Source organism: Theropithecus gelada, chromosome 4, assembly GCF_003255815.1.
Source record: "Theropithecus gelada isolate Dixy chromosome 4, Tgel_1.0, whole genome shotgun sequence".
Lineage (NCBI taxonomy): Eukaryota > Metazoa > Chordata > Mammalia > Primates > Cercopithecidae > Theropithecus > Theropithecus gelada.
In genome coordinates this window covers 87,747,651-87,764,510 of record NC_037671.1, presented here as the reverse complement: position 1 = coordinate 87,764,510, position 16,860 = coordinate 87,747,651, and the positions used below count along the sequence as shown (strand labels likewise).

General features: G+C 34.6%; 1 protein-coding gene across 4 annotated transcripts in view; it reads left to right on the top strand.

Annotated features, from left to right (window-relative positions):
• Positions 1-16,860, top strand: part of RNGTT (RNA guanylyltransferase and 5'-phosphatase) — a 340,094-nt gene that overhangs the window by 104,566 nt on the left and 218,668 nt on the right. For all 4 annotated transcript variants that reach the window (XM_025383641.1, XM_025383640.1, XM_025383643.1 and 1 more), the window contains 2 exons: positions 9,340-9,475; positions 13,621-13,692. In XM_025383641.1, coding sequence (XP_025239426.1) covers positions 9,340-9,475; positions 13,621-13,692 — 208 coding nt within the window. The remainder of the gene's footprint in view (positions 1-9,339; positions 9,476-13,620; positions 13,693-16,860) is intronic.

The window sequence follows — 16,860 nt, the reverse complement described above, 5'->3', positions numbered from 1 at the left end:
CACAGGACTCGGAGAAACTTATGTTTACTGGTTGATTATAAAGGATAGTACAAAGAATATAGATGAAGAGATGCATAGGATGATGCGTGGGGGAAAGAGTGCAGAGCTTTCATGTCCTCCCTGGGTGTGCCACCCTCTGGTAACCTCCACATGTTCTGCTGTCTGGAAGCTCCCCAAACCCCGTCCTTGGTCTTTTATGGAGGCTTCATTATGTAGGCGTGATGGAGTAAACCATTGGCTGTTGGTGATCAACTTAATCTTCAGCCCTTTCTCCTTCCTAGAAGATGTGGGTTGGTGCTGAAAGTCCTAACACTCTAATCTTGCCACGTTCTTTCCTAGTCCCCATCCCGAAGCTACCTAGGAGTTGCCAACCATCGGTCAACTCGTTAATATACAAGAAAGCATCATTTTGGTGTTCCTGAGGATTTTAGGATTTGTATGCCAGGAAACGGTTGAAGAACAAATATATATATTTCACAATATCACAGATGCAAACAAATGATGTTTAAATTGGTCTTTTCTCTGAGATTCATTAAGTTTAGATTGTATTTCTATGGAATTATAGTATAAATGGTAGTTAGGTGCCCAAACTAGTCTATAAAGCTTATTCCTAAGGTAGCTAAATTGCTTACTATGTATATATATTATGAAAAATGACAAAATGTACTGTTTCAACACTGGTAATTAAGCAGACTGCCATTGTAACATAAGAAGTTTATGAAAACTATTTTGAATAATTTTAAAACTTTGGGGAAAACTGGATTTTGTAAGATAAGGAGACAGAGACTATTATATAAGGAGATTGTGAAGGGGATTTTGACACTGATTCTTTATTGTCTAGATGGATTAAACAACTTATTACTTTAAATTTTGCTTTATACAGAAACTTTGATTAGAGTTTTCATTGATTCATGAATGGAACTAAGTTAAAGGAGGTGAGAAGGAGAAATATGTTTTTCCTTTTTCTTTTTACAAAATTGTGGTAAAATATACTTAAGATTTCTTATTTAAAAAAAAAGAGTTGAAAGAAACAGGAAAAAAATGGGTTAAAGAAGACATGGGTATACCTTGCAAAAGAGGTTGTCAGAGACAGTTTACTGAGCAGTGAGGTAATGAGAGAAACAGGCAAAGTGTGCATGAGCCCCATGAGGAAGGAAGAAAGCTGGAGTTTGGCAAGTCAGCTGTTCTTGTATTGTTTTTTGAACACATGACAGGTGTTGGTGAGTAGGGGGCATGGTCTGACCAACTGCTTCTATGTCAGGAAGGTTTATATATTCTATCTGGGGAAGTGGTCTGAATTTTCTTTATAAGAAAATTTTAGTATACTTGAATTTATTTCTGTATACTAATACAACATTGAGAATTAGCTCTCAGGGACTTGTGTGCCAAATCTGTTCGGAATAAAAATGAGAGGAAATGTAGCTTGTATAGAAATAGCAGAGGTTTGGTAGTGAATTCTTTTTTTTTTTTTTTTTTTTTTTTTTTTTTGGAGACGGAGTGAATTCTTATGAGAGAAAAGATGTACAGAGAAAGTAAACTCTAGGCTTAGCATTATACACTTGTCTATGTTGAAGGATGGTAAATAGATGGTGTGTCTCTTGGCATGAAGTTACTAGGTAAAGGGCTAGTATTATGTAACCCTTGGTATTAAGGATATGTTAGGGACATTACAGTGGGATTTCATCATAGGCACATTAAACTTCCTTACATTTAGCTGTATATATTGAGGCAAAAACAACAACAACAAAAAACCCATTAGCATCCTTTTTTTTCCCCCAGTTAAAAAATAGAGATGTGGTCTCACTATCTTGGCCAAGCTAGTCTTGAACTCCTGGCCTCAAGTGATTCTCCTGCTTTGGCCTCCCAGCGTACTAGGATTACAGACGTGTGTCACTATGGCTAGCCTTGTTAGCCTTCTTGACTGTAAGCAATAGAAATCAACTTTGGCTAATTTATGCAAAGGAATAAATAAGGAGAACCAGTCTTGGAAAATGGATAGGAATCAAGGGAAACCAGCAGCAAGGACCAGAGCCAAGGTCAGGGCACTGGAACACTTTGATTAAGAAGCCACCGTTAGCACTTGCTGACAATGTCTCTGCTGTTGCTATAAATAATTCTGCAACTATTCTTGTGCCTCTTTGTCACTCAAGTTAAAAGTTTTGGGAAAGGAACATGGATCGCTGGTCTAGATCCTGAGCCTATTTCCAGCCTGCTAGGGGTAGGGAAAATCTGGGCCTTTGGTTTCCATCTAAACTCATGGTGTCCATCATTTCTTCCAAACAAAATGGAACAATTACTGCTTCCTTCTTAAATGCCCCATGGCTCAGTAAGTATACCCAGTTCCTGAAGCCAGAACTTGGAACTTCTCTCATTTTCTCAGTCACATATCCAGTAAATAGCGTATTGAATTCCTGTCAGTCTACAACTTGAATATCTTGAGTTTATCTATTTATCTCTAAAATTATTGTTACTACTATCCTAGTCACTGTGATTTCTCACATGGTCTATTAAAGAAACCTTATGATTTCTCTTGTTTACAGATTGGCCCCTATTCTGTTGGGGTATATATTATGTGTTGATGAACTTTTAAAAATGCAGATCAGATTATGTCATTAGTTTGCTTAAAACATTTTAGTGGTCTGCATTTATTTACCTCCCATCTCTCAGTTCCAGTCCACCCTTTTATACTGTGTTAGGGGTGGGACTTTGCAACCTACATTTCCCAGACTCCCTTGCCAGCTTGCTTGCTGTTGAGTTTCACCACTGGGAGCACTGGCAGGAATTTGGAAGGTGAGAGAAGGGACTACTCTTATTTTCAGTTTCTGTAAGAATACCTCCAGCAGCAAAGGACAACTGTTACTCCATTCTCCAACTTCTTTTGTCACTTTCCACACCAGTCTTGCTGTTACCTCTCAGAGATAACAGCTTCTGGGCAGGGCATCCTAGTTAGATAGAGTACCCCTTGTATCACTTCCTAACCTGCTGGACTTTGTTCCCTTAGTGTTTTGACCATCCTCCATTGGACACCTCTTCATAGGGATTCAAACCTTAAGCTACAGGGCCATTTGTGGCCACCTTCTTTTATTATTATTATTATTATTATTATTATTATTATACTTTAAGTTCTAGGGTACATGTGCATAACGTGCAGGTTTGTTACATATGTATACTTGTGCCATGTTGGTGTGCTGCACCCATCAACTTGTCAACCATTATGGAAAACAGTGTGGCCACCTTCTTAGAGGTTAGAGCATCCCACCACATGGACCTCTTTCACCCTCTTCCAGGCATAGCCCCATAATGCTTTTCTTCCAAGCTCCTAGCTTTTCAATAACAGATCTCTTTCATTTTGTTCCCCTAGTCCTGTGGGTCATAGTGTTTCCTGCAACTATTAATCTCTGGATTATTTCAGGCTTCCTGTTCTATGTTCTCAGCTTTCCAGTATCTGTGTAACCAACGTGCTGTAGTACATCTCCTGGGTTTGAATTCTGCATTATGGTTTCTGTTTGTCTCATACAAGTAGTTTTTTGTTTTCTAAGATAAAATTAAAAAAAAAAAAGTTAAAATAACTGGTAGCTGGGGGTGGAGGGATTAAAAAATATTTCAGGCTGAGCATGGTGACTCATGCCTGTAATCCCAGCACATTTGGAGGCTGAGGCGGGAGGATTGCTTGAGCCCAGGAGTTCAAGGCTGCAGTGAGCTATGTTCACACCACTGCACTCCAACCTGGGTGACAGAGTGAGATCCTGCCTCAGGAAAAAAAAAGGTTTTCATAATTCCTGTTTCTCTGTTACTTCTTTAGTCTTATGCCATACCATTTTCCTGCTTTGTCTTTACGTTTCAGTATTCTGAACCTTTTTTAGTTACCAGAACATTGCTGCATTCTATCTTGTCTGAAGGACATTGCACCTACTAGTACTACTGTGTACTCCAACCCTCTCATCCCTCGTTTCTCTTCCTGTCTCACATTACAACCTATGCTGGGTTGACTCCTACATTCCGAATGTGAGGGGTAGTATACTGTAGAGGGTGTATAAATAAACTATTGTCTAAGTTTGAATATCAGCGTTGCTGTTGTGCCAGCGTTATGACATTGGGCAAGTTACTTATGTGTGTCTCAGTTTCCTCATCTGGAAAATGGGGATAATAATTTTACTGACCTGGTAAGGTTGTTGTAAGGATTAAATGAGTTAATAAATGAGTTAAGAAAAGTGCTCTTTTCTTCAGAACATAGTAATTGCTCAATAAGTGTATTAGCTATGCATGAATTCCTCTGGAATGCCTTCCCTGATCTCCAGACTCTGACAGGTTCTACCTTTGTAGGCTCCTGTAATAGCTTCTACTTCACTGTTCTAATATGTATTATTATGTTTGGAATTATTTAATGTCTTGTTTTCTTGTTGAGTGTAAATGATATGAAGTGGAGAAGAGAGTCTATGCCGTTTGCTGTTATAACCCTAGCACCTAGTACTGTCTGGCATCTAGACTGGCTCCATTTCGGCCCTTTAACTTTTATTTAAAAAATTAATTGATTAAAAAATTTAAGAGAAAAGCCATAAGTTTGATAGGGGTTAGGAAAAATGGATAGAGGTAGAGATGGTGGTGAAATAAATCAATGTAAACGATCAGCTTTTCTGTTTTTATTGCCCATCAAAAGGCTCTAGTATGGAGGCTCTATCATAGGAGAAGAGGAATATCTGTTGTTTTGAAGCCTCTGTAGTACAAAGAACAAGATTAGAATCCTTTCTTAATTCATTGACACTTTGCAAAGGGAAAATGTTTCTCTGGGTCTGATTATAGACTACATTTCTGGCTTGGTAGCTTTTTTCCCCCTTGCAGCTTTAACTTTGCCCCCTGTGTCTGAAAGCAATTTGTGTTTATTTCTAAAAATTTTGAAAATACAGAAAAGCATAATGAGGAAAGCAAATATCATTGATAATTCTATTACATAGAGATGGGGCAGCTCTTAATATTTTGGTATAGTCTTTACTCTCTGTATTTACGATATACACACAGTTTTATCCTCCTCCTTTCCCTTGTCATTATTTCATCTATTCTGGTTTTAAACTTGCTTTTTTCCCACTAAGTATATTGTAAATCTCTTTCTGTATTAATGAATATTTTTATCATTGTTTTAAAAATGCTTGAATAGTACGCTTTTTACATGAATATGTGATATTTATTTTACCTATTTGCTGAATGATGGACATTTGAGTTTTTATTCTTTCACTGTTATAGAATATTTTGATGAACTTTGTTGTACATACAGCTTTGCTTATTCTTTCACTGTTATAGAATATTATGATGAACTTTGTTGTACATACAGCTTTGCTTAACAAATGTTGAGTGCCTTCCTTTAGTGTGTATTCAGATAGACTGTGCAAGATACTTAAGCTGTGGGAAAGAACAAAATAGATATGATTTCTGCCTTCATAGAGTATAAGATAAATTCCTAATTTGATGATCAGAGTTGGGTCTAAATTGGTGATAACTTTAAATTACAAGGAGTTTAATGACCATTTTACTCTCAGACTACTGGGAGGAATGTGAATTAGAACTCTAAGGTGGTATTAGTTACCATTGTTTTCCATCAGTTTTCCTTCTCTTTAATTATGTACTTCCTAAGTTTATTAATGTATATTTGGTGGTTTTACTTAATTATATATCTCACATCTCAGTGACTGCTCTGAAAGATTATTTCCAGTTATGGTAGAAAACCTTCATTTACAGTAAAGTAGTCTATAAATCTGGCTTTTCTGTAATCCATATACCTTTGGTATATATACGTTAGCATTTTCTATCTGGGAAACATATACTGAATTAAATTTTGCCTTTTAATGGGCATGAATATAATACAAATACGTATTGATAATTCTGAATATTAAATTTGCAGTTGAGATAATTTTTTTTTTTTTTTTTTTTTGAGACAGAGTCTCACTCTGTCGCCCAGGCTGAAGTGCAGTGGCCGGATCTCAGCTCACTGCAAGCTCTGTCTCCCGGGTTTATGCCATTCTCCTGCCTCAGCCTCCTGAGTAGCTGGGACTACAGGCGCCTGCCACCTCGCCCGGCTAGTTTTTTTGTATTTTTCAGTAGAGACGGGGTTTCACCATGTTAGCCAGGAAGGTCTCGATCTCCTGACCTTGTGATTCCCCATCTCGGCCTCCCAAAGTGCTGGGATTACAGGCTTGAGCCACCGCACCCAGCCGAGATAATTTCTTAATTAATAGATTATATTGCACCATAGTTATATACATAGTTATATACTGACAGTCTGTGAGGTAGTTGCCTCTTTTTAAAGAATCTGACTGCTTTCGGGGACTTCAGAGTGATGTGGAAATATATCCATATTCCTTACATGAAATAGCTCATTACTTTTTGTTAGTATCACATAATAAAAGAACATATGATTTGGAATGACTGGAGTTCAAACAAAAAATCATAGCCCAGAAACTTGTGTTCCAAAGCCTGAAAATTTATGTGTGCAGAAGAATCCCTAAATACCAAGTGCTAAATAATTTCTGTGGTGTTTCTGCAGATGCAAGCTGTGTTTCTCATAAGCTATCCTTTTTGTAAATTCCATCCTCTAAAACTTTTTCTTCCTTAGTCTTTTAAATCTGTTTATACACATGTGTGCATAGAGAGTATTTTCTTTTGATTGATACTCTACTTGATTTAAAAGCAAAGGTCTAATACTGAGACACACAGGTGTGTGTTTGTGTCTGTGTGTGTGTAAAATAAATGTATCTTCACCCTGGGATAATACCAATTCTACTTAAACATTAAATTTAAAATTCTCAACTTCTGGGCAGTCAGTGAAAGGGGAAATATAATTTCAGTTATCATTATTACATGATCATAAGAGTAAACCATTTCTTTTTTCTGAATTCTAACATTTATTAGCTTAAGTCAGCTTTTCTCAAATTGTAAGTATAGAACACCAATTCTGTCAAATTTTAACAGATATCAGGATTAAGTTTAGGAAACAATGGACTAAGTAAGATGAACAGACTTATTTATATATTTTATCATAACTTTATATATCCTAATATGTATCTTGACTTTCTAAGAGAAAAATACAGTGGTTTCCTAACTTATTTGCCTTGAAATACTCTTTTGGTGAATATCAACTTTGCAAAATGCCAGCCTAAGTCCTTAACAACATGATGGGTTGTGTGTCTTCCATGCCATTTTTGCAGACGATGTCATCATTGCTTTTTATTTGATCTTACCTTTTGTTGATTTAAATTCTTTTTGAAACATAATCCAAGGCAAAGGTAGCTTAGATTTTTTCTATACACCAGGAATTGCTGCTTTTGAAAAGCATGTGCCAGAGGGCCTTGGGAACTAAGTATTCCTGTTGTCTGTGTGCCGGCCGGCCTGGCGTTTGGTCTAGGAGTCTTTCACATACACAGTCAGTCCAGACTGAGGCTGAATTTATTTTTCTTAGTGAAACCTGAGTCCTCACACTCCCCATCTACTAGGGCTGCAGCTTTTATAGTGAGGGCCTGAGCTCTCCATCTGCTCCCCAGACACCTGCTGGAACTAATTATCATTATTATTAAAACTTTAAAACAATTTTTCTATTATGTTGCCTTTTTTCCTTTCCTCTGTTTTCACTTTTTTTTGGGAATTATTTTGGAAACAGCAAAGAACAACATACTTCACAATCTAATCCAAAAACATAAGCCCCTTTGGTTTTCATGCTGCTCTTTTCCATTTTGTTTGTACACCTGTTTTCCCTTAATCAGCTCTCCTGTTTCTCCTCACCTATCCTAAACATGTGTACTTTGCTCTTCAGAACGTCGGTTTGTGGTTAGCCAGTATCCACTATTATATTATCTTCCATATATTCTGTTAGCTTGCATCTCTTCATTTAATATTTCTTCTGTCCCCTAATCTTAACTTGATTCAGCTACATCTTTCAGTCATTGCTGCCTTTTTTTTTTTTTTTTTTGGACATACCTTAGGTACTTTGCGGGTAGGTAGTTGGACAGTCTGGTCAGTGTTCTCTTTCATTTTCATTGGTACCTCCAGACCACTCTTCCTTCCATTCTTTCATTTAACACCAAACACCAAACAAAAACAGCCTAACAAAATGATTCTGTTTCTTTGAGGCTTATGTCTTTTAACTTTCTAATCTTTCATGCTGTGAATTTTTTCTCATTCTTTTAAGACTTTGGTTCCTGGATATAATCTTCATTTTCACCCCAAGTCTTCTTACTATCCATTTGGTAGCATAGCTTCCCAGACTGTAATGTCCTCAACTTTAATACATCCAGACTTTATATATGGTGTGAAATAGAACTCCATTCTTGATTTGCTGATGGGAAATCAGTGATGATAACCTGACCATTTGAAGAATGACAGGTTGTTAAGTGTATGAATTCCCCCATATATTGATTGAGTTTAAGAAGATAAGAGCTAATTGAAAATCTTATGGCTGTGTTTTAAAATATTTTAATTTTATAGTCATAAATGAGAAGAAAAATTATACCTGATATTGTGGTATCTGGCTATATGATGATATTGATTCAAAGAGAGGGATTAGCTGTTTTGCTAACAGGTATGGTAGAAAGAGCACTGGATAATTTAAAGTCTGGCAAATGGCAAATCACTTAATGTTTTTCACTGTTTTTTTCTGTTTTGAAGTGGCGAGAATAATACCTAATCCATATAGTTGTTGAGCTAATAAAATACATTTATATATGTGTATATGTGTGCTTCAATGTTTAAGATCTCATAAAAATTAGAGAACCATTCTCTGTTAGGATGGATTCATAAGGTTACTCCTGAACATCACATTGTCTCCATAAAAAACTTTGATTTCCCTATACTCTGTGTTTTCTATAGGAAATGAAAAAAGTTAAAAAAAAATATTATTTGTGGGCTAGGCGTGGTGGCTCGTTCTTGTAATTCCAGCACTTTGGGAGGCTGAGGTGGGCAGATCACTTGAGGCCAGGAGTTTGTGACCGACATCGTGAAACTCCATCTCTACTAAAAAAAAAGAAAAAAACAAATTAGCTGGGCATGGTGGCACACACCTGTAATTCCAGCTACTCTGGAGGCTGAGGCACAAGAATTGTTTGAACCCGGAAGATGGAGGTTGCAGTGAGCCAAGGTTGTGCCAGTGTACTCCATCCAGCCTAGGCAACAGAGCAAGACTCTGTCTCAGAAAAAAAAAATTATTATTCATGATACTTTAATCTGCATGATAGAGAGACTCTAGTGAACATTAGTCTAATAATGTTTAAGGTCTATGGAGAACCAGTTTGTTATTTCTCATGACCCTGTTCTTGATATTATACTGCAAATACTAGCTTTTTAATGTTTCATTTACAGGTACATGATGTTGATTGATGGCACAAATGAAGTTTTTATGATTGATAGAGACAATTCAGTATTTCATGTTTCAAATCTGGAATTTCCATTTCGTAAAGATCTTCGTATGCATTTATCAAATACTCTCTTGGATGGCGTAAGTCATATTTATGTATAATATAAAATTAAACATTGCCATTTTTCTTTTCCTTGTAAGTAAATGTGTATTTCTATTGGTTAAGAAGTTTCGAATCAAATCTAACTTTTTTTTTTTTTTTTTTTGAAACGGAGTCTCTCTCTGTTGCCCAGGCTGGAGTCCAATGGCACGATCTCGGCTCACTGCAACCTTCGCCTCCTGGGTTCAATTGATTCTCCTGCCTTAGCCTCCCTAGTAGCTGGGATTACAGGCATGCACCACCACGCCTGGCTAATTTTTGTATTTTTAGTAGAGAAGGGGTTTCACATGTTGGTCAGGCTGGCCTCGAACTCCTGACTTCATGGTCCGCCCGCCTCAGCCTCCCAAAGTGCTGGGATTATCGGTGTGAGCCACCACACCCGGCCAAATCTAACTTTTATTAGGTTGTTAAATTTCATTTATTTCTTGTGTGTGCTTACATTGAATTAAGGTCCTTTTGAAGAGGGATCTGCCAACTGAATCTTTGAACATAAGTAGGACTTTGAGATATTTTCTTTAGTGGAGAAACTTGTTAAAGCTGGAAAGGGTATTAAATGATTGCTCTGGTCAAATATGTATACATATGGATAGTTATATAATTTTGCATGAAGAGAAATAAATGTTACATGTGGTTAGTAACTTATCTTTTTGCCCCATACTTAGCAATATGTTTTGGACATCTTTTTCACATAAATGTCTGAATAGTTTACCACTGAATATATAGAGACCATGAACTGGAGCTTCCAAAATATCGTGATTGTGAAAATTGTAGGGTTAAAAAATTACTTGTTAAAAATATGACCCCTTCTAATAGCGTATCCTAGACCATATGAATTGGAATCTCCCAGGGGCCTACATGTTCGTACAAGTGACCAAGTGATTGTAATTAGGCAAGTTTGAGAAACAGTTCTGTAATTTATTCAACCAGTCCCCTTTTGTTGGACAGTTTGATTTTTGTATTTTTTCCTGTGTCTAGTAAATTTTTATTCCTATGACAGCATGTGTAACAAAATATCACTTTCTAATAAAAACATATATATATATACACATACATATGTACATGTATATGTATCTGTATATAGATTTAACTATCATATTATAGTTAATGTGACTGGCAACCTTGCAGTTGTATAGTACATAAAGGTCGTAGTCATTTGTGGCAACTCTGGTAGTTGGTTCATGGGAACAGCAGGAACATTTTAGTTTCTGTTATCTTTATTTAAGGTACATTTTTTTAGCATTATAATTAATAAAATATAAGAAAGGAAAAGAAGTAATAGTTTAGTATAGTTTATAATTGAACTAATGTTTGTTGAGTGCCTATTATACCAAGAGTATGGGTATTGCTTAGAGAGTTGAGGAGAAGGCCTCACCCTTGAAACATTTTACTTAATTGAGTAGGGTGGAGAATGAATGGTAATGATGGAAGAGACCTTTGAATAAAACAATAACCCAAAGAGAGGTATATAAGTCCTGAGGTAGTTTAGAGGAGAAATAAATCACATCTAGTTAGTCAAGAACTAAATATGTTTTATGTAGGAGTTGGCATTAGAAACAAAGATTTCTATAGAAAGATTTTTGATGGACGTGGGCTGAGGGCATTCTAGGTAGGAAATAATGCTTAAAAATTAGATGTTTAACCATCTGCAGATTTAACTTAGCAATACTATTTATTTCACCTCAAACTTGGATAACTGAGAGCAGCATAATAGATTCTTGTGAAGTTTTAAAAATAGCAATATGATTCATGATGTCAGTTTACTTGGGCTAGAATTATAGTTGCCATATCTGGTTTTTTTTTTTTTTTTTTTTTTTTGGTTAGTTAATTAAAACAGTCCTCGGTAGTTTCCTGTTTCTTCTACATTTTCATGTGCAAATTGTTTTTGTAAAATTTCAAATCCAAGAATAACTCAAACTACCTAATTGTCTGACTGTCAGATGTGAGCATTGAAGCTTTTGTTTTGCTTTGCTTAATTATGTTCTTTGACCTATAAAATGTGGAAAATAGGAATTTAGAAATATTGCATTAATTCACTTGAAACACATCAGTGAAATTTAATCAATTTAATATTGAGACTAAGATAAGAATATAGTGGTCAATCATTAAAGTTAATATCAAGAATTTTGGAAAAATTCCATGTCTTTTTCAACTATTAATTTTTTATAAAACACTGGATGCGTATTACTGAAATTTTAGAAAGTCTGTAAATTTAAAGTAGAGAAAATTAACAATCAAGAAGAGATGACATTTTATAATTTGATGTTAAAAGGAAATATCCTTTTAGTAACTTTGTTGTGCTAATAACTATGTAACATGTATAACTAATATGTATATAGTTGACATTTAATATATGTTGTGTATCTGGGGTTTTGTTACTCCTCTTCAATCTGAAGAACTGCTTTCAGGATTTCTTTTTTTTAATTTAGTTCTGTTTTTTTTTTTTTTTTTTTAAGTTGAGGTACAATTTACATACTATGAAATTCACTATTTTAAGATGTTCAATCCAGTGGTTTTTAGTCTTTTCACAAGGTCATATAATCAATACCACTATCTAATTCCAGAACATTTCATCACCTATATGAACTATGATGGTTAGAACCAACGGGGCCTTATATGAAAGATTTCAAGGAATAAGTTACAGAGATGAGCATTGAAGGTCCATGGGTTTTGAAAACCCTTCATTGGTTCCCTATTACTCATAGCAAAAAAGCCAAACTATTCAATATACTATTCTTTATATCTGAAGCATGCCTGTGTCTTCAGTCTCGTCTTTGATTGTGATTGCTAATCACAAATACTCAGCTTTGGACAATTTACCCCAAGCCATCTTTTTTCATGCCTTTGTTATACCATTTGGCCTATCCACTATCCTGCTGGAAAATATACTCTGCATCTTTCAGGATGCAGCTAATGGTCATGTACCTTACTATCAAACTTTCTCTTATTCTTTGAGTAGAAATAATTACACTCCTTCTATGTAGGCTTAGGTAATGCTTTGTTACAACAACAAAATATATTTTTCCTAAATCAGTGTTTTTTTTTTTGTAATTTTAGATGGTTTTACATGGAATTTCTGTTATAAAATTAGATAGCAAGAAAACCTACCTGGTTTCCTAGTAAGAATATGAGGAAAGAAAAATAATTTTAGGTAAAAAACGTATTAATAATTAAAAATTTTATGTAATACTGGATTTTACACCTGTAGTCATCCTTTAATGTCCTTATCTTGTTCTGTCAGACTGCAGTGTTTTTTTTTTTTTTTTTTTTTTTGGAGACGGAGCCTCCCTCTGTCGCCCAGGCTGGAGTGCAGTGGCGCGATCTCGGCTCACTGCAAGCTCCGCCTCCCGGGTTCACGCCATTCTCCTGCCTCAGCCTCCTGAGTAGCTGGGACTACAGGCGCCCGCCACCGCGCCTGGCTAATTTTTTTTTGTATTTTCAGTAGAGACGGGGTTTCACCGTGGTTTCGATCTCCTGACCTTGTGATCCGCCCGCCTCGGCCTCCCAAAGTGCTGGGATTACAGGCGTGAGCCACCGCGCCCGGCCAGATTTTTTTTTTTTTTTAACTTTTTAATGGCTATGGTAGATTTACAGTGATCTGTTCATACTCTTTTGCCCTATTCCCTTTGATCAAAGCCTAGTAAAGTGGCATGAAACCAAGAAAGGCCACTTGGCTCACTTGGGAATTCAATCTATAATGGGGGTGCCATTTATTGTCATAGATTTTATGATTAAAGTAATTGGCGCATAACAAAATTTAAAGCATTAATGATTAAACAAAAATATTTTTTAAAAAGATCCTGACTTTTAGAATTTAAAATTTGTAGTCTCCCTACCCTTGATTGTTGCTTAGTAATTCAAGCATAAAGCCAAATGTAGCATAGAAATTCAAATATGAAAAATATGATGAGATATTGTCGGGTGATTCTATTTCAGTATAGAATAAATGCATGATGGGGATGGGGGGAGCTAGCAGTTTATATGATCTGGGTACAAGTGTGTTCACTTTGAAATTTCATCAAGTTGTATATTTATGGTTTATGTGCTTACAGTGTGTATGCTATATTTCAGTCAAATTTAAAAAATTATATTAAAGTATGAAGAAACTTATCTTCTTTTCTCTTTCAAGGAGATGATTATTGACAGAGTAAATGGACAGGCTGTTCCTAGATATTTGATATATGACATAATTAAATTCAATGTAAGTACCTATAATATATAAAATAAAAGTTATTACTGAAATAATGGATGTATTTTTGACAAATAGTCTTTGGGTACTGCCTTAGAGATAGTAGGAAAGAAAATTTGTGACTCAGGTTACTCACTGGGTATCTTTTTGTTAATCCTTTTATATCTCCTTTTCTTTCTCTTATTGTTAATTTTCACACATTTCTTTGTTTTAGGTTTCTTTAACTTGCAAGTGAGTAAAGAATAATGGCTTAACTCTGATAAAATAAGACAGCATTTCATAAAATGAAAATTTCTTCGTTTCAATTATCCTGTACTTGATTTTTTTTCTTGTAAATCTCATGAGTTTATTTCTGTCACCAAAATAGCAACAAAACAAAAGAGAAACTTATTATGAGCTGTTCAGTGGGTAATAAATTACAGTATTAATTCAGGTTATTAAAAGGCATTTTTTTCCTGCAAATTTTTAATGCACACGTCTTATTTTTTGATTGAATTTCTGTATTTAAAACACAGAGCTTCAAATTTAAGAGCCTTAGGGCCAAAAAACACCAAGTTTTATTTTGTTCTGATTGACTACTATATTCCTCAAAAGTAATGCTTTCGAGAATTGGCTTAATCTTATCACAGATCTTGGAATAACATTCCTTGGCCTGTAACTAGATATAAGGGGTGGGGGGAGTGGCTTTATTTCTTTGTGAATAGGGAAGTTCTATCTCCTTTAACTCTTGACACTGAGCTCTGCTTTAATACATGTTCAGTCTGGGCTTACTCTCTCTTCTTAGCTGAGTACTCTCTCTTAGATAGCAGTTTTCTAATACTTTTTAAAAATATGAAAAATTTCACCATATATAAGAGCCTAAAAAATAATATAAGGAATACTCATGTCCTGACCACCTCGATTTGTTAAAACTTCATACTTTTGGTCCGTTTTCTTTTTAATAAGATGTGATTCAGTACGAATCCAATAGAAGTTTCTTAGTTACACCTCTCTCCTATTCTCAAATCTCTTGCCCAGAATCAACCTCTATCCTAAATTTGGTGTTTATTGTTCCCATGAATGCTTCAGATACTTTTACTGTGTGTGTATCCATAAAATATATATGATATTCTTTTGCAAGGTTTCTAGTGTTATATATATGTTATTGTACTGTACCTTTGCTGACCTTTGCTCAACAAGATAATGTTGAGATTTATTTGTACTAATACGTCTAGATTTAGTTCATACACTTTAATTACCATTGAGTGTTACATTGTATAAATATACAGAATTTATCCTTTTTCCTTTTGATGAACATTTTGGTGTCCATTTTTTGCTTTTATATTACTACTGTATTGAACAATTTTATATGTTTTTTTCTTGTGCACACGTGAAAATTTCGCTAGGACAGTTGTTCTCATTCTTGGAATGTAATTACCTGGGAAGTGTTTTTAAAAACTCTGTTCTGTCATATATATTATATCATGGAGATTGTGATTAAATCAGCAGCTTCAGCTATATTATCTACATTGCTAAATTTCTCTCAGAAGTAATTGTTTCAGTTTGCCACAGTGGGTTTTATCAGACATTTATATTATCGCCAATTTGATGTGTGTGAAATGATACCATCCTGTTTTAATTTGCTTTTCCTTGATTACTAACAAGGTTTAACATATTTCTTCTTCTTATTTTTTTTTTACTTATTTGGAATTTGTATGATTTAATTGCAAGTTTGTATAATCTTATAATACAATCTTCTGTTTTTTTTTTTTATTTGGTTGTCTATTTTTTTTTCCTGATTACCAATGAAGTTGAACATATTTCTGAGGTTTATTTTTATTTGTTTGTATTTTTCTTTTATAACTTAATTGCAAGTTTGTTCTATTTGGTTTTCTGTCTTGTTTTTTCTTTTTAATATGTAGGAATCAATTATCTTTTCTGGATTCTAGTACTTTCCTGGTTATATGTGTGACAATATGTTTTCCAAATCAGTGTTTATTGATGCACAGAAGTTTTAAATTTTAATGAAATCAGTCTCATCAGACTTTCCCAAATATTGTACTTCTTGTTTTAAGAAATTATATTTTATTCTAAAAATGATTGTTATACTTTTTGTCTTTAGGTCAATAATTGTTTATTCAGTACATATTTATTGTGTGCCTATTACCATATTTCGTGATTTTAAGCCACATATATTTTTACATTTCTGATATTGGGATGCATTTATAATTGAAAATATCATATATTTAATTCTTTAATTTACTATGGAGCCTTTATGGATGATTAACAACATTATTTATTTTGTATCACCAAATCAGGGCCACTGTTAGAAAAATAATTTTTTTGAAATAATATTTAAAATCCTTTCAGTCCCTTAGTTTATTAACTTGTCCAGAAAGAATTTCATCAACCATCTTTTTTTTTTTTCACCCTCTGACTCTCAGCATTGATCATCTTTTATATGTCAAGTACATATGTACTGGGTATACAAAGATGAATGAGACATAATTTCTTGACTTTAAAGAATTCACATGCTAGTGTACTGGCTTCCAAATAAGGCCATTTGCACAGTGTTTCATTGGAATTTGGGAAGAACATAGGAGAACTTTAAAAAGAAATTTAATATATTATTTTATTTTGTCTGTTTTATAACATTTTCATTAAAAATGTAATATTTTATAATATTTTACAGTTGTATATGTATACACATTTTTAAAAAGTATGCATTTTTAAATGTATTTGTTAGGATATGTGTTTAGATTGGATATAAAATTAAAGCAAATTTGCGGACTATTATGGATGAAATAGAAATGTAAAGAAATAATTATAATTTTAAAATCATAAACATAACAAAGGTATATAAAAGATATAGTGGTATTAGGGAGGTGAGAGTATTTCAACTTCCCTGGGTATAGTTGAGTCACTGAAGCATGGAATTGCAGACCAAGAAAGTGACACAAATTAGTTTTGAAGGATTGAGTCATGGAGGTCAGGAGCGTTAGATGGTTTGTTAGCATACATTTTTTTTTTTTTTGAGACAGTCTTCCTCTGTCGCCCAGGCTGGAGTGCAGTGGCATGATCTCAGCTCACAGCAACCTCTGCCTCCTGTGTTCAAACAATTCTTGTGCCTCAGCCTCCTGCGTAGCTGGGACCACAGGCGTGTGCCACCACGCCCAGCTAATTTTTGTATTTTTAGTACAA